At 37.9% G+C, this 19,345-nt stretch overlaps 2 protein-coding genes across 2 annotated transcripts; one reads left to right on the forward strand and one right to left on the reverse strand.

The window, feature by feature from the left end:
- The first annotated feature begins 4,957 nt into the window (after positions 1 to 4,957).
- alpha-Est9 (alpha-Esterase-9) lies at positions 4,958 to 19,266 on the forward strand. Its single transcript, XM_018111570.3, has 5 exons — positions 4,958 to 5,645; positions 15,554 to 15,866; positions 15,930 to 16,080; positions 16,148 to 16,884; positions 17,855 to 19,266. The coding sequence occupies exons 1-5, from the start codon at positions 5,602 to 5,604 to the stop codon at positions 18,317 to 18,319; spliced, it is 1,710 nt and encodes a 569-aa protein (XP_017967059.1). The 5' UTR covers positions 4,958 to 5,601; the 3' UTR covers positions 18,320 to 19,266.
- Mics1 (Mitochondrial morphology and cristae structure 1) lies at positions 11,153 to 12,551 on the reverse strand. Its single transcript, XM_018111574.3, has 2 exons — positions 12,447 to 12,551; positions 11,153 to 12,384 (listed from the first exon to the last, which is right to left on the reverse strand). The coding sequence occupies exon 2, from the start codon at positions 12,372 to 12,374 to the stop codon at positions 11,274 to 11,276; it is 1,101 nt and encodes a 366-aa protein (XP_017967063.1). The 5' UTR covers positions 12,375 to 12,384; positions 12,447 to 12,551; the 3' UTR covers positions 11,153 to 11,273.
- Positions 19,267 to 19,345: the final 79 nt, after the last annotated feature.

Consider the following 19,345-nt stretch of genomic DNA (forward strand, 5'->3'; position numbering starts at 1 on the left):
TATTATATTAAAAATTCCTAACATTTTCAAACACCTACACACAGACACCCACACACATGCCCACACTTACGCTGAATACACACTTTAGCTGTTGGCAGGCCAAAGCTTACATATTCCTTTTTCATGCTTACATATCTATATTTACTTACTTTCATTATAACGACAATTTTATGCTCTGCCAAAGCTTGAATAATATTATTAAAATAATAAATAAAAAAACAATTAAATGAATAAAATATATAAAATAAAATAAAAAAATAAATATATTTACTAAAAGAAATAGAAATAATAATAATAAAATATATTCTTACAAAAAAGATTAAATTCAGTATTTTTAATTTTATTTCTATAAATATATATAAAAAACTAATTTATTGTACATGACTCTACTTTCATTTCTTTTTAACGTTTTCTTCCTATTATTAATTTGTTTGAAAATTTATAATAATTAGCTTCTTCTTAAATTTTATATTATTATTATTTTATATTCGTATTCTTTCGGTTCAAGCTGGCAACAAAGTGCTGTTACCCCATAATATGATTACTTATTGGCCCATTTTCACCCTCTCTCTCTCTCTCTCTCTCTCTCTCTCTCTCTCTCTCTGTCAGCTTTAACTGAAACAACATTTTGTAATTTGTTTGTGCTGCGTTGTCTCTATGTGGCAATTTGAAAATTCGTTTTGTCTGGCTTAAATTCTACGCTCACACATTTGCTACCTGGACGGCGCGCCGTCTGCTGGCATTAATTGTAATTAACAACTCACACGTGCTTCACATTCACTAAGCCGGCCGGCCGACCTTCGGCCTCTAAAAATGGTGCTCATATACATATTTGTTCCATGCACATTTCCTTGTAATTATTATTTACAGTTGCTTTGCAAATTGCTACATGGGCGTGGCGCACTCTTGGGCGCTGATTGAATTCCATTCGCTGTTTTACAGTGGCCGCCTGAAAGTATGCAACGCATTTTGGCAAACATTTTGCCAATGGGCATTTGAGTGTGGGCTTGATATATGATGATTGGAGTTAACCAATAAGAGCTAATGGCTGTTAAAATTCTGTTTAGTATCCTTTGGAATGTTTCACTAGACAAACACCTGCTTTGACTGCTGTACTGAAGACTAAGCAAAGCAAATATTTTTATTAAATATCTACCGAATTATAAATTAGACAACTTTAATTTTGATATTACGATGTGATTAAAGTCACTCTGCTTAAGCTGCCTCATCATCCAAGTTAAACAGGCTTTAACTATGGCAAAAGCTTATACATTTTTAAAATCCCAGACAATAGTTTTTTTTTCTTCAACTTTTTGTTTTATTGTCATGTGCGAGTGGGCGTAGCAGATGATACTCACACATACGCACACAGCAACAGTCGTAGACACACTTGCAAGCCGTAAGCCATGCTCCACATTGCTGCTCCGGCAGTGGCGTCGCAGCCCGCAGGGGCAACAGGAAGACGCATGTGTCCCATGTGCCATAATCGAGTCACGGAATGGCTTGAAAAAAGTCACGCGAGATTGTTGAACTGTCTGAAAATTATGGCTGTCGGGGTTAGCCATTGCTATTCACAAGGGGCGTGGCGGGCCGGACTTTTGATTTGATTTTGAAAAATTCATGATTCCAACGTTGAGTGAGCGCGCGAAAAAAGTGGCGACCCTCCGCGAGTCCCCAACTGCCAGCCCCCGCCCCTCTCAAAATTACGAACAACTGTCACGCTGTTTATTGTGTGACAGCTGGCATTTACGGCTTCGCCCTCTTATCTGGGCTCCTGGATATGTGGTTCAGTGTGAAATGCACAACATTTAATTACGAAGAAGTTTGACATTTAAGCCTCAATTCTTATGAATATTTTAAGAGACTTTCGGTAATTTCGATCAACATTTTATTTAATTCATCTGCAAATATTTGGTTATTGGGCTTTAACGATTTCTGACACATTTTATCAATATGATTGACATATAAAAGGAAACTGTCACCATGTCCCTAATTTTCTGAGTGACAGTCTTTGACGGAAGTAAATACCAAATACCAAATACGATTTCATATTCCAGAACCAGCATAAGTATTCATAAATTCATTGTAAAACAGTTCCTTGAATGATTCATTCATTTCATTCAGAAATTTGCTGATTAGTAAACAAATGATTTGAACTAAAACTATTTAAACAAACTATGGAAAAATAGTAAAGGTTTTTCTGATGATTCAATAGTTAAGCTAACTACAAAATATATATATTATTATATATTTGTACTTAAAAAAATTAGTTCATATTTTCGAGTGTGAACAGAGTTTATTATCTGGGGAGAATGACTAGAAAAGTGGGGAATAATGGGGGAGGCCCTCAGTGAAAGTCAGCTTTTCGCTCAGATCCAGGAAGTGTCCCACTGATTCACTCAGTGGCAAAGCTATTATATGTTGAGGTATTACAGCTTATCAGACTAAAAACCTGCAGACAATAATATTACATTTACATTTAATAATAAACATTATCTATAGATTAAGTTTATTTATCAATATATTTGAAATTGTTATTGTAGGTGTTAAGCAGATCACAAATAAAGATAAATTAAATATATATTTTTTTCTTCAATTATTATTATTATATTTCTATTTATTTATTTATTTATTTTGTTGTACCTTGTGGACAATTGCTTTATTTATTTATTCCTTTGAGCATAGGTCTATTTCAATATTGAAATGAAAATTAAACTATATAATGGGGTGAGTATAGCCTCTTATTTGCTTCAACTGAAAACAATTTTGTTGTTTTGTTTGTTTCTTATAAAATTGATCGTTTACGTTATTAGTTTATCTGACGTGAAAGGTGCAAAGTTCAAATGAGTCAACCAAATTATTCATTAAATATATTCTACGCATTGCCATTTATCGGCAAAGAAATTGTGATTTTTTAATGTGTAAAACGTTAACAGATGGCAACGATCAGCTAACAAGAACACACACACACAGGCATATCAAATCCCATCAAAGTACATGAAGAGCTTTAATTTTCATTAATCAAAATCATTTTGAATCCAACAAAGTGCAAAATGAGCCAGAAATAGACGCAAATTTTCAATTGATTTAAATGAATTACGGGGAAAAAAAAACGTGAACAAGTGTTGAGCACGAGATCACAAAGAGAGCCACAGCAAATGTTGATGAGCGAGTGAGAGGAAGAGAGAGACAGAGAGTACGATCAAGTTCAGTTCTTAAAAGCTCAGAGAGTGACAGCTGCAAGCCAATGGAGACAACATAAGTCACGAGAGTTTATGATACGCCATAGCCGGCGCTTTTTGCTCAAGGTCAAATAGTTATATGTATATTAAAGAAAAGAAGGGGGAGGATGGGTGGGTAGCGACAACGAAGCATAAGCGACCAGCGAATATTGCGGTACATCATTATTTTGATTAAGTTTAATCAACTCTGATTTAAGGCTGTCCGCGCGCACATCGCGTGTGAGTGCCACATATCGAGCGATTGTTGCGATTAGCTCTCAATTTGCGTGACTGCGACTAAGTAACACTAACTAACGGCAACAGGCCATAACTAACTATAATTGTCCGGTCAGCGCAAGCGACTGGCCCCGTTTTCAAAATTAATACGTACATTCAAAAGCGCGCACGGCTAAAGCTCCGCAGCGAACTTTAAGCGCGACAAAAGTTTTGCCGTGCAGCAACCATCTATGCTCAATGGCCCAGTCCTTCGCTCAGCCGCAGAGAAACGAGATATGCGTATACCCTTACTTTGTTTACCCAACTGTAAGAAAGCTCAGCACCAAGCATAAAAGCGTTAAGTAGTCAAATTGATGACTTCATTTTCAGCTTCAAAAGATATTTAACGGCACGGCTCGATAAGATAAATATTTCTAGTACTGTTATGTATATTTCAATAATTATCTATTGTAAACATGAACTTTGCCTTCTTACCAGCAATAAATATCAGCGAGCTTTTCCGAGCGGTATTCCCTTTGACAGCCATGATTCATTTTTACTCGAAATAACTAAGGCACAGCTGGCCAAACTTATCTATATGATTTATATACATGGGCATACATACATATGTACATATGTCCGTATGCGTGTACCTACAGTATGTATATTTTGCTCCGAATAGTTTTTTTTTTCAGAAACATTCTGAAGGCGTGTCACTGAAACAAGCGATATCAAAGTGTACAAGCTCAATTTTGTGTGGCACTTGCCGTCGTGCGAAAATACTCATCAGCATTTATCAATATGTTCTGATAAGGCGACTACAATAAGGCGCACTGATTGAAGCTTAATCGCATCGTAACCGTGAGTCAACTATTAACCCATGATTCAGTACGTAATGATCTATGCAAAACGGCGCTGTAAGACTCAACACTAACTCAGTCATAAAGAGAATTAGGAGAGATACAAGTACAATAGAGTCGACAGCGAAAAAGTTGATTGCGCTGATTACAGAAATGACAGCTAAATCTCGCGTTGCTCTCTTCTTGAGGTTTACTAATCTGCGTACAGCAACAATATCCACTAAGATCAGGATGAGTAAACTTACACAACCAAACGAAGATCAAACCAGAAGCTGTTAGAAGAACAAGTCGAATATGGTGAAGCACGCACAAAACAGCTGCTAGAAGCTCCAGAAGCAGCTTACTTGGTATACACAGCAACAACAACAAGAGCCAGCCTGACACAGCGGCTGAAGAATAAGCAGGCCACATAATAACATCAACAATAAGAACAGTAATCTCAGCATAGCAGCTACAAGAAAGAGCAAGAAAATGAACTCGTAATAGTAACAGCAATAAGAGCAAGCGCAACGCAGCAGCTACGAGTGCAAGAAGAAGAACAGAAACAACAATAAGAGCAAGCAAGACAGAGCAGCTAGTTTCGCACGCTCTTTATGCTCAATGGTAGAGCTTTCGCATGTGCCATGCGCTTAGAACTTTCGCGCGTAGCTTTTCGTTCGTGTGCTTTGAAAACAGTTGATGAGCTGCCTTCAAGTCAAACGGACGTGGCACGAAGCGTAGCTGTGAGACTATGTAACTGTTTGAATAAAAGCAACAGCTTGCTAATAATACAATAGCAGCAGACGCAGCAGCAGTAGCACCAGCAACAACATCAACTCAATATAAACTAAACTATAATAGAATTTATTTAATTTCGCGCCGCCTGGTAACAACAACAAACGTTTTTCGCGTGTGTCTTTGAAAGCGAAAGTTATGTGATAAGCAAAAAGCATAAGTGTCTCTGTGTGTGTGTATGTGTGGGAATCTGTCTGTGCGCTTTTTTCGCAGTACAATTATCCTGTGCGTGTGCTCGTGCGTGCGTGTGTGTGCCCAACTGCGCAGGACGTGCTCCAGCGAAAGCTGCTTATCAGCGTCTGTAGCTGCTGCCCGCAGCAGCCCGTTATGATTTCGTGGCTATCATCAGGCACATAACAAGGTCAAGTCAACGGCTGGCAGAGGACTGAAACGAAAACAAAGCAAGCACAAATTCACTTCATGGTTAAATAAATAATAGTTAGCCCAGCTTTCCAATTGATTTTTTATAAAAGAAATATTTTTTTATTGAACTTGACAAAAAGCAAAAGTACAACAAAACTCACAACAAAATGTCTTCCATGGCTGCGTTTGATCAAATCAAAATTGGACTCAAGTAAGTAGCACAATAAAAACCCCTATAAACCCATAAAGAAACATTCGTTAATCATACAGAGATTCGTGAGTAAAGTTGCTGATTTTTACGGTTAATCAGCATAAATCCCCTGAAGGCTTAACCAATTCAAATTGTTTAGATCATCACCAGATCCGTTTTCTGTTTTTGGCACTAAACTATTATCTAGTACTTGACGTAATTAATAGACTTTAGTGCATTAAACCATTTAATTATGGCCGCCTTTTACAGTCAGTCGCATGACATCAGAGAATTGTGTCATATAAAAGCAACAATACCTAAATAAAGCATATAACATTTCAGCTTAACAATTTACACTGTACGCAGATCGAAGAGAAAATGCGAAATATGTATAAACGATATTAATTGGTAAACCTGCTATTGTCTATCTACCTAGAACTACTTTATCTAAGAATATTGTTTTATTGATCTGTTTTATTGGAATTGATAGTGGTCTGTTCCGTCATGTTTAATTCTGTATATGTGCCAGATCTAGCTATCTTATCGATTTCTTCGAAAATTCCGAAAAGAGTATCAGAGCCTCTAACATATCTACAAAATTTACAATCTCCGGGTCTCATAGACTCCGAGTTCCTTCAGACAGTTAATAAACAGAGGCGGCCTGTTTATATGTACATATGTATTTTACGATTCTGCTTGATTCACGTCTGCTAAACGATAGTTTAAATAAATCAACTTAATTAAGGCATATCGGTAGCCGTGTATAGAGTATATGCGCACACATTTGCTCAGATAAGCGGGGCAAATATAAGTCGAGCAAATCCCTGAAGATAAAATATTTATATAGTAAACAAAGACGGCTTCGCGTGGGTGTGTCGGCAAGTGGGCTTCAACAACAAAATAAATGAATTTTTTAAGCAAATTGCTGCAATTTGTGCGTTCGGCTTGTGCAGCCCATGTCCTTTGGCCAGGACAAAGCCATGAGTTATGCTGTGCGTTAGCCGTTAACAACAATATGTTTACGCCAGGACCTCCAATTATCTGACAGCTTATGTCCGTGCTACCCGTGTCCATATTGTTCGCACAGCTCGAAGCACTCTATTGATTCCCGGGAACTCTGTAATTTGTCTACATAACGAGCTAACGTAAACACGGCGCATGACAGTGCCTACTATCGCTCATCGCACAGCTGTCATTAGAGGCGTCCATTGTCTGCCGCTGCTGGCACTTTAACTACGCAAATAATTAGGTAGAGAACTGCTCTACAAGCGCCTCGCAGCTAGAGAAAAACATAGAAGGAAAAAAAAAACTGCTTATGGCCCCAACTGACTAACAAATACCCTGTACTTTACCAGTTACCCATTCTGCAAGATTCTCATTTGTTTTTCGTTGTTAAAAATGAGTGTCTTTTTTTAGTGATAAGAATTATCTTAGGATGATAGGAAAACATTTATATATAGATAAGTTATATACACGGGTATTCATAAATCATTATTGAGCTATCAATAATACTAAAATATATGCGAAATATGTTAAGAGACAACGATTAATTCTTATAGAAAGAATACAGCTCACGCAATCTGTATGAGTTTCAGAAATAATTAGTTCAGGTCAGCATCCTCTATACAGTCTAACTACCATCTTCAAGTGTTCTATAGGGTATCTTACAACAACTACAAAAGCAACCTATTTATGCAAATTTTGCCTATTGTATAAAACGTCAAGCTGAGTCATTTGTGTCAAAGCGAAATGTTTGAGAGAACGAGCAAAGAGATTGTGCCATGAGATCAGCAACAGGTTTGCCTAATTTGATAAAAAATTGCTCTCTAAATAAAAGATAATGAAGAACACGCTGTATATGGAGGGGGACCACTATGATGAAATAGATGTAGAACTATTACTTGAATCTGAGTGAAACACTTTTCCTTCACTCACATGGCATAGATGACTTACAAGCTCTTTATTGTGAAGCCTCACTGTACGCCCTGTGCAGCGCAGAAATAACTGTAATTGTTTTGGGATTACTAATTTTGTTTTTAATCATCAAAGAACTTGAATTAAAACTTCCAGTTTTAATTGAGGTCATTAAGCTGTTTACATAAAAACACGGAAAAGCTTGGCCTGGAATTCCCAAAGAGTTCTGGCAGGGATTCTGGGATTCCCATACGCTATGCTATTAATTATCTTCACTTTGTCATATTTATAAATATTAAATGAAAGAAACAAAAGCTATTTTCATTTTAGGCATTCGTCAAAAAATCGTGAAATATTGTTTTAAATATTCTCTTTTAATTCTTTTCGCTCGTTCAGTTTTTTTTTTTTTTTTTAGCTAAGTGCAACATTTTGTTGTGCGGCTTTTATTTCACTTTGAAATGAATTTGCATATTTATTGTTTTGCTGTGATTTATGCCATTGCATCTGGGCAGAGCATTCAGTCATTTATATTCATAAAGCATTCAATTCTCGTCACAGAAAAAACGCAACTGTAAAACTTCAAATTGTCAATTTGAACGCAAATTTGATATATTTTTAGCTTGTGGCAATAATTTAATTCGTTCAATTTCGCTATGCGACAGTGTTTGTCAATTGAATAAAGCGAATGGTATATAGAGTATACATATATAGAATATATATCTCTATGGGAGCCATCATCACTTACACTTATTAACCTTCAGTTTTATTGCATTTCTCACACGACTCTGGGCGCACGTTTGGCATTTGATCAAATCAAATTAAATGTTTGCCAGCTCGGCAATAAGATAACTCAGAAGTTGGCCTTCGTCAATGACAAAATATTTGATGTGTGCCACTGTGCAGCGACATATTTGCCGTTTGTTTGGTTTATTGTTTGATTCGTTGTGATTTTATTCATTCTAAACGTTAAATATACGCAAATTTCCCCATATTTGCGTTGGCTAAAAATGTTGAGTATATATATACAGATTTATATATGTTATTGCTGCCATCTCTGTATTTTTCTTTTCTCATCGCATTTTTGGGCTGCTGAACATTGCTAATACGCCGCGTATTGCGTTCCACGGCAACACTTTACGTGCATTTGTCGCTGTCGCTCGAGCTGCTCGCCCACGCTACACACACACATACACAACAACACACACACAAATACACCGTCAATTTTATTTAATTTTGTAGCGTTTTGTATATTTTGTAGAAGGGGAAAAAAAGAAAAAAAGTCGCCTGAATGAAGAATATAAAAGAGCATAGGCACAACAACGATATTTTATATAAATATGTATGTTCTTCGTATATCCATTGATATTTTCGCTTGCTAATGCGTAAATGAGTTTTATGGCTTGACACCCCGGCCATTTCGGTATTCTTTTATATATCTATCATTATCATTATATATATCATTATATATGCAAAATCTTACACTAAATTATATGTATTGAATGAAATCTTTATGTTCGTTCTGGAGTATTTTAAGGAAATGGTTTATTAATTGTAGATCAGTCTGTAAATTATGTTCTATCTTCGGACTATTTGAGTGCCCAAGTTCTATGTGATTGAAAATACTATTATCAATGTTTTCTACACACGCGCAGACTAAGCAAATACTGAGATAGCAATACATGACTTTGATATTAATTCCAAGGTTTTAAATCAGCTGGCAAAACGTGTATTTTAACTATAGATCTATAAATTGGTATACATATATATTCTTGCATATACATATATAGTCATTTATCTATTACTTCAGGATAAATGTGCTAGATATAATGAAAATAGAGATGTTTATTATATTAAGTTATGATTGAACTAAATTGTAAAATAAAGAAATGTATTTAACTTCTTAGGGCTTATATAGACTTTGTGAAAGATTTTCTAATGTTTTTTTTGCAAAAAATTATAATTAATTATTTACGTTAATTAGTTGACTTATTGAATTGAAGTTTTTGTTTACACTCTATATGTTAATCTCGTAGTTTCTTAATAATAATGAATTCATATTTATAATGTCTGAATTAGTTGGTTTTGTAATCAAAAATATATATAAAAAGAAAATATATATTTTATAATCGTAAAAATTCAACGATAATAATTTATTATATAAATTTGTCTAACAAAAATAAAAATTCATAAAAATTAATATTCAACTTGGTCAAAAATTAAAAAGAAAATATTTCATTTTTATATATTGAATTTATTATAATTTATGCTTTACGAACTTTACCTTCATTTAAGCCCCTTAATGGCTCCAAAGCATTATATGTATGTATAAACAAATTATATGACGTATATACCTAAGAAATGTATTGTGTGTATTATGTTGATATAGATGCGATTTTTATCAGCTCTTACATTACATTACTTTTCGTTTGTTGGATTAAAAACTAATTATGAACTGAAAAAAAAGAAATGAAAATAAAAAATAAAATAAACAAAAACCAGATGTAATCAATATTGCTATGAAATATAGTATGTACACAATATTAAAATATAATGAAATACATGTATTTTTTAATATTTATTGTGTACATATACTATAGTATAATTTTGTATACATTTACTATGTATATAGAGCAGTATTACAATTTCAGTTAGTCATATACTAAATGCCGAAAGCAGTTGGCGCTGTAAACACTCCTTGACCTGGCTGACATCAGGGCTGAAAATGCAAGTAACGGTTACCTTGTGTTTTATCCTTGCGCCACTTGAGAGCTTTTTCGGGCGATTCATTCATGAGCGGCTGTGCGCGGAAAGCTCTCAATGAAAGCTCTCGCCTGGCATCGTTGCGTGTCAGTCCTGCCAAGGTCACCGAAAACGCGTTAATAACCAGCCGAATGGACATGTAAGCGCTAAACAAACATTGTCCAACTTTTTTGTTTCCACGGGAATTATGAGAATGTTTGCGTGGGGAATTTTTTGTTGTTTTTCATGGAAATCATGTCTGCTTCAGACTGTGCGTGTTTTTTTTTTTTCATTATAATAAAATGTATATATGTAATGCGGCCTAGACTGCGTGCTGGATTCGCTCGCTCGCACACATGCCTGATAACTATGTGGCGCGGGCTATTGGGGGAGCTGGCGCTGTCGGCTCGTCTGGCTATGGAATATGAATGCAATCAATGCGACATAATCTGTTACATGAGTTGCTTATCACCAGGGTTCATATTCCATTGCTAGACGTGAAAATCATAGACTACAAAATAATGAATTATTATATAGATTACAAAGATCCCGTTTGTCCGGGAAGCTAAAGGTGGCTATTGTTGAACTCGTTCTGGTCAAAAGTTCCTTGACATGAGCTGAAAATTTCTCAAATTTATTTGAGTCTCTTGTCAATGGTATACTATAGCTTTTAAGGTATCTGATAAGGTTTATGGTTCAATGAGACTGGCTTCACATCACACTTAAGTCTGAAGGTGATGGCAATAATAAAAAGCTTTACTGAATAAAAATTCTATTTGGGCCTTGTAGCTGAAATTGTAAATCTTTGATTATTCTAATATATCTCTTCGCAAGCAATCATCGATTAGGCATATTGAAATCAAACCGCTCAGACATTGCTGTTAATGTTCCTGTACTGATTAAATCGAAATATGCACAATTTTGTAAAAAACCTCAACCAGAAAATATGTACTAATGCAATTTGGAATGTCTCTCTTCAACTGTCTGCCGCTTTGCTCACTTCTTCTTGCGCTGGTCTCCAGAGGCCAAGATGATGGCGATGCGTATGAATATGTTGAGGGCGTCCATGTAGATGGCCAGGGCGTGGTTGATCGGGTCGTAGCGGACGTAGCCATGCTCCGGATAGCTCTCAGCGGCCTTGACAATGCGCTGAGTGTCGTAGAGCAGAAATCCGCTGAACAGAATCAAGCCGCCGTACAGGGACATCGAGGCGAGGCCGGCGCCAATGGCTGTCGTTGGCGGCAGCCACATGTTGGCCAGCGACGAGGCGAAGATGATGCCCAAGCCAATGGCCAGGGGTCCGCCCATGTGCAGGAATCGGTCGCTGGGCGCGCACGCGGCCACCGTGGAGAGGGCGCCCACAATGCCGGACGTGTAGAGCAGGGCGCGCACCAAGACGGGGCCGCCCATGAAGCACATGGGCGCAACGACGGCGCCCATGACGCCGCAGTGCAGGGCCCAGGCCAATTGCTTCATGCCGATTCCCGGCTCGTAGTCCAGCGCCTGGGTCAGGGCTCCGGTGCCCATGACCAGGCCCATGGTGACCAAGGTGGCCAGCCAGCCGCTGCGCATGATTAGATTGAGCAGCGGCTCCGACTGGAAGACGGCCGTTGCGGCGGCGGCCGTCACGGCGCAGGAGGCGCCAAAGTAGGCGTAGGTGGCGTGGATGCGATCCCTCACGTACTGCGGCCACATGTACGAATGGTCGTAGATGCTCGGCTGATTGGCCAGGCCCAGGCCGTAGTAGCACAGCGCGACGATGCCCATCAGTGCGGCGCCCGCCGCCGCGCCCTTGCCCATGGAGTAGGCGTTCTCGGTGGGCGGCCCCATCATTCGCTCCTTCAGTGTGGGCGCTTTGCTCCGGTGCTCCAGGTGAGAACGATTACGATCTCCGTGCTCCTCCGTGTAGTTGCGTCTCAGCTGCGGCTGCAGCAGCCCCCTCTTCGGCTTGAGCGCCTGGAACGGCATTCCACTGAACCTGCATTTCGGCGCCTGCTGCGCCGACTTCCACAGTCCCTGGGAGCAACTGAGGGGCGCCTTGCAGAGCAGCCTGGCCGAGCGCCCGGAAACGAGATGCGCTAAGCGAGCCAAAAGCATTTCGTAGAGTCTTACGACGAAATATATATATGTTTATAACACTAATCTGTGCAATTCGATTTACAAATTTACCCAGAATTGTGCTTTTGTACAGATTAAAGTATTTTATTTCGAGAAGAGAAACAAACGGACTCTAGTTTTGAATGAAAAAGAGTTTATGATATATATGTCAGTGCGATATTACGCATAATTCGTGTTAATCGATCTATTTAGTATTGTAGTGGCAATTAAAGGAGGTATTGTGACATGGAGAGAGACAACTATAGCTATTGCTGAGTGAGAGCGAGACAGCTAGTAATGTCCTTCGCACAGGGTCGCTTTCGATGAACAAGAATATGCGACCAGAACTAGAGTTTAGAGAGGAGAAGAGAAATCAGACTTGGTCGTAGGCAATCGAGCAAGAAGGAGCTTTATAAAAGAGTTAAGCGATACTGGGAACTCATTTATAGGCCCAACTATAATGGAAGGCAGTAATGAGAAACGTAACGCCCCGCCATATATTCTATAAAATTAGTTTACATAAATTTCAATAAGACTTGCTTATATATTTATAATAGATATTTATGTATAATCTATATATAAAAAATTATATTTTCTTCATCACAGCTGTACTCTGTCCAAAATTTAGCTGAACATTATGATGTATGTTTGTCAGTTTGAGGAGCATATAGATGTGATTCAGGTTTCACAGTTCTGTTGTATTTGGACAACTTGTTTGGTTTAAGGTTCGTTTCAGCATAAATATATATATATATACTTTTTTTTTTTTTGCCAATTTTGGACTTGGCAACCTTCTGCTTGTATGCAAATCGATCTGACTAAGAAACGAGCCTAATTTATAATATGCTTGTGCCAAATAAGTTGACAAGCTCAAAACAAAATGCAGAAAACTAGTTTTAGCCTGATGAAAAGCAGTTGAAACTGGAGATTCGTCCAATTGTGGGATGCAAATGCACTTGAGTGCATATCGGACGTATGTAATAGATATATATGTGTGTGTGTCAGATGGGCAGGAATGTCTGAATTGCTGAAATCTGAAACAGAAATATTCAAGCTGTTTTGCTGCCTGGCCTGGTCCACAGTTTATTTGTCTTTGATTTGCCAGTTCGTTCTCTTTTCTGTATTTAATTTTTGTTTTCGTTCTGCTGTCGTCAGCATCAGTTGGCAAGATTCTGTTTATTTTTTCACTCATTTCGATCATTTATTTTTGGACATAATTCAGAGGCAAAGAATCAAATTGATTTCATTTTCTCCCGGCCAGGGCATGCTGCCCTTAATTAGCTGTAGATTGTTTTCAGTTCTTTAGCTGCTCGTAACAATTAGTGAAATAGAAAAAAACCAAATGGCAACTTTAGGTGTGTTTCTAGCGCTTGAGGCAAATTTATTTGCCACACGCAATGTCAGCATTAGAAATTTAGTTTTTTACCTTTTTTCCCATGAGCTTTTTTTTATTGATCTCTTTTTTTATTATGTCCAGATACTGACTGCTATGGCAAAGTTCAGGGCCAAAGCTGCGATATACAAAAAAAGAAGAAGAAGAAGAAAAATCATATAACAATAGAAAACATTGCCTTATATGCTAGACGCAGCAAAAAGAAAAATACAGCAGCTCAAGGGTCTAAAAATAAACCAAAATATGACAAATATTTTATTTTCTAGCTTTTGCTGTCATTCGCGAAACACAAAGTCACGAGGAAGCAACAATTATTATGCGTAAACTTTTGTTGCTCTATAGCGCCGAATACTTAAAATTCGCCCACAAATCGAATCACGTTTCTCTAAATGAGCTCACTTAACATAGTTGACCGCAGCTGATAACGTAAATAATATATTTTATACAAGTCTAAAATTCAATTGAAAACGATACATCTACATATGCTTGCATATATGTACAGGAAATCTACATATACCTATACATAAATCGAAATATACAATATTCAATTGGTGCTTATAAAAGTTTTAGAAATGTTTGCTGAAATATTTCTAATATGGCAGATTATGCGCCGACCTTGAGCTCTATTATTAATCTCTATGGTTCTTGAAAGAGCAGACGACATTTTATTATACCTAGTATAGTTGCCTAATGACATATTTCTGAGGCCGCAAATATTTTCAACTACATTTCTTTTGAATCACAATTATTTCGTGATTCGCAATTTCGTGATAGAGTTTTTTCTTTTAAGGGTACCGCAAAGTCGATAGAATTGAAAAAATAAATTAATTAAATTAAATATACAGATATATGTATATCTTATATTTTGATTTCAATAATTTAACAAAGGATATTATGATACCATTTAAAAGTTCAATATTTATATTAATATTTATATTTATTATAACTTTTATATAATTCTTATTTTTTTTTTTCAAATCATTTAAAACATATTTTTTGCGTACTTAGAAATCTCGCGAAAATGAAAAGAATATATTTTGTTTTGACTCTAGAGGCCGTCGAGCCGTCTGAGCTTTTTTGGCTAGAGACCTTATAAATGGCCAAACACCTGGCACGACACGACGCGACGCCCTGATAAGGAAATGGCTTTATCATTATTTATTATTAATCTATTTTTATATACATTTATAGCTTAAAGTTTAGTTTATTGCAGGATTCCATAGAGTACCTATGTTTGAATTACCTAAACATTTTTCTGATATCTATGTTTTTATTATTGATAGGTCTTCTTTAGATATAAATTAATAATATTAGCATATTTGCATATTTATTAATAAATATTCATTTGTATATATGTATTTCAATACTATAATTATATATTAATTTTCTTTATTTATTAAATAATATTTTGATTATTTATATATACATATTAAATATTTATTTATTCGTTTAGAATATAATGATACTATTAATTTTTTTAAATTTAGAAGTTAATAAAGGTGAAAAGCAGCAAGTGGCTTCGCAATTTTTAGGCATTAAGCTAAATTCAATGTTAAATGTTAGCTTAACTGAACTGACTTCACCCTGTAGAGTGAATTAGCTTATGCATGACTTCAAGTATACCCTGTAGAGTGAATGAGCTATGACTCACTTCAAGCATACCCTGCTAATAAAAATCAGTACACGTTTATCCCTTAGTGGGCATACCTTATATAAGCAAAAGACGCATTTATGCTTTAAATGCTGCTAAAAGAATATCCTTTCACTGTTCTTCTTGTCCTTGCAGAATGGTCGACTTCAAGGTGCAGCAGCGTCGCTACCGCACCAGCGAGAAGACCGTTGTCAGCACCACATACGGTCCCATTAAGGGAGTCAAGCGGAAGTCGATCTATGGCCAATCGTATTTCAGCTTCGAGCGTATACCCTTCGCCAAGCCGCCCCTCGGGGAGCTGCGGTACAAGGCGCCGCAGCCGCCAGATATATGGACCGAGGTCAAGAGCTGCACATCGCAGGGTCCAAAGCCGCTGCAGAAGCATTTTGTATTCGAGATGACGGACGGCTCCGAGGACTGCCTCTACCTCAATGTGTACACGAAGAATGTGAGTGAGAAGAAGAAGAGGAGAAGATCGTTCGCAGTAAATAATATACATTTGCTTCGACAGTTATATCCCATCAAGCCCATGCCTGTGATGGTCTGGATCTATGGCGGCGGCTTCCAGTTTGGCGAGGCCTCGCGCGAATGCTACAGCCCGGACTATTTGTTGCGGGAGGATGTCGTCGTAATATCCATCAACTATCGCCTGGGACCACTGGGTAGGTGTTGAAATGCATGACCAACTGGTAATTTCTACAATGAAACACATGATTTCCATTTCGTTAGGCTTCTTGTGCCTGCAAGATCCCGAATTCGATGTGCCCGGCAATGCGGGCCTGAAGGATCAGGTCTTGGCCCTGCGCTGGGTCAAGGCCAACTGCTCGCGCTTCGGCGGCGATTCGAATAACATAACAATCTTTGGAGATAGCGCCGGTAGTGCTTCAGTGCACTACATGATGATCACGGAGCAGACGCGCGGACTTTTCCACAAGGCCATCTGCATGTCGGGAAACACGCTCTCGCCCTGGGCCGTGACGCCGCAGCGCAACTGGCCCTACCGGCTGGCCGTGCAGGCGGGCTACACGGGCGAGAATACGGAGCGCGAGGTCTGGGAGTTTCTGAAGAATGCCAAGGGCTCGGACATAATCAAGGCCAATGGCGAGCTGTGCATAGACGAGGAGAAGAAGGAGCGCATCGGCTTCTCCTTCGGCCCCGTCATCGAGCCCTACGTGACCAGCCACAGCGTCGTGACCACCAAGCCCATCATTATGATGCGTACTGCCTGGAGCAATAGCATACCCCTGATCCTCGGCGGCGTCTCGAACGAGGGTCTGCTGCTCTACTCCGAGACCAAGACGAATCCCAAGTGTCTCAACGAGCTCGGCGACTGTCGCTACGTAGTGCCCATCGAGCTGAACATGGACCGGGACAGTGAACTGTGCAAGGAGTACGGCGAGCAGCTGCGCCAGTGCTACTATGGCGATAAGACGCCCAGTCTAGACACGCTCCACGAGTATCTGCAGGTGTGTATGTGTGTATATGTGTGTGTGTGTGTGTGTGCTGTTGAGGAAAGTACTGCATAATAATCTTTCGAGTACCTCAAATGAGTCCATTCATAGAGTATGGCGCTTAAGCGATATTGTTTCCGAATATTGGGGAATGTCTTGTTGAAGTTAGAGGTGGGGATTTTTCTTTTGATTATTTTTCAAGCAATTCAGAATTCGGTCTAAGCCAGATAGAAACTACAGAAAGAGAATATGAAAACTCGAAAAATATATTTGTATAAGACTGATACGAATCAATATAAAGAAAAGTATAGATATTTTTTAAATGAAAATACTTTACAGAGATTATAATTATTTTATTGGGGTAGCTTAGAGCGAAATGATTTCAAGCAAAGAACTTTTTTGTTTTATTTATTATAATATATTTTTAAAATATGCAAATAGTTTAATTAGCAGGTTTTAACAAACAATTTTGGAATTATAAATTGTAGAAGAATTCGCCACAATAGAAGATATATTTTGAAAATCAGTGAAGAGTTATATATTTAATAATTGTAGACATAGTGAGAGATAAATGAATGATGACTGGAGTAAAGTGGTAATGAGATGCAACAGAGGAATCAGGAATAGCGATACTGTCTTAAATTGAGGGATTAGATAATGGATAAAACGTTGGGTGATACAGTGGCGGGGTTAAGTAATCCCCAGGGAAATTCAGATGATTTAAGAAGCCAATGAAGTTTTGCTTATATTATATTTCTCACACGAGCAACTCTCTTATTTAGTCGTAGAATTCGACTAACGATGAAGTAAGCTTACAACAAGTTCTTTGCATAATTATTCCATGAAGCCAGTTCACATGGTTTACTCAGCTAGGCATATGCTGTCAGCTTAGCATATTTAGTGATAAAAGTCTACTACGTTCTGTTGGCTGCTAACTTGGTTAACTAATCTGTTTTTTGTTATGTGTTGTTTGTCTGACTTGTAGATGGTCTCGCACGAGTATTTCTGGTTCCCCATCTATCGGACAGTATTGTCGCGCTTGGAGCACGCGTCGAGCGCACCCACCTATCTGTACCGCTTCGACTTCGACTCGAAGCACTTTAATCATCTGCGCATACTCAGCTGCGGCAAGAAGGTGCGTGGCACCTGCCACGGCGACGATCTGTCGTATCTGTTCTACAACTCGCTGGCGCGCAAGCTGAAGAACCACACGAGGGAGTACAAGTGCATCGAGCGCTTGGTGGGCCTGTGGACGCACTTTGCCACCTACGGCAATCCCAACTACGATCCCGAGCAGCCGGACCTCTGGCAGCCCGTGTCGCCCAGTGCACTCGACAAGCATCAGCTGAAGTGCCTTAATATATCCGATGATCTGAAGATCATCGATGTGCCGGATCTGCGCAAGTTAATGGTCTGGGAGAGTTTCTTCCGGCGCGACGAGCTGCTGTGAATACGGAGGCCTTATTACCCAAGGTCTCCGCCTAGCGTTAGCATTAGCATTAGCTTTATGTTGAAAACAATGCAAAGCGTAGCTTTAAAGCCTAGATAGAACCTATCTATATATATTAATATATTTCTATGTGTATGTGCGTGTTGTTAAGTTTGTCCACAAATCGAGATTCTATTTAAGCTTGTTCAAGTTTGATCCGAAACTCTCAGATGTCTATAGATCACTGATCACTAGATTCAGATTCTATTTATCTATCTATCTATATATATGTATATGTATATGTTACCAATTGAGATTTGTTCTAAGGAATGATAGAAGTCGCAACTGAAGTACCTTTTTGATGGATTCGTACAGTCAAGGAATAGTCGATATGTGCATGAACTAATGTTCCTTTTGTTCCTAGTTATATCATATATTTATCCACATAAATATGTGCATGTAAAAGGCTGCCAAGACGCCCAAAACGCTATGGCTTTTCTTGTATTATCCGGCGTTCGGCTCTCTTCCGTGCACAAAGTACACTAACCCATCCAGTAATATATTATATATTAGTCTATTCGCTTAGCTCTTTGAATTTGTGACAATTTTACAAAGAACATTTAATTTTTGGATACGTATTTGTTCATATTGTGTTTTTTTTGTATAAGCGTACCAACCAGTCCAGGTTTTACATATTTAGGAATATGATTCTATTATATATACATATATGTATTTACATGTGTATATTTACATGAAACAAAATGAATTTGAATTGAATTATGTGTCTGTTGACTAAAAACACCTCTAAAAAATGTTATTAAGAATGCACAAACGAAACGCTAATCTTAAATGTTTCGAATTCGTTTTTATAGAAACCACATTGAGCCACAACTAAGACTAGCTCTATAAAGAAAGATTAAGTAATTTAATTCCTAAAAGCTTCAAAAAAATGTGATGCCACAGAAAAATTGAAAAAAAAAAAACATAAACAAAAACAAAAAATAAGAAATTTCAAATCCATATTTTAATAAGAAAGTCTAACAAAAG

Source organism: Drosophila navojoa, chromosome 2 (genome assembly GCF_054131105.1).
Source record: "Drosophila navojoa isolate 15081-1374.11 chromosome 2, UAZ_NAV_1.0, whole genome shotgun sequence".
Lineage (NCBI taxonomy): Eukaryota > Metazoa > Arthropoda > Insecta > Diptera > Drosophilidae > Drosophila > Drosophila navojoa.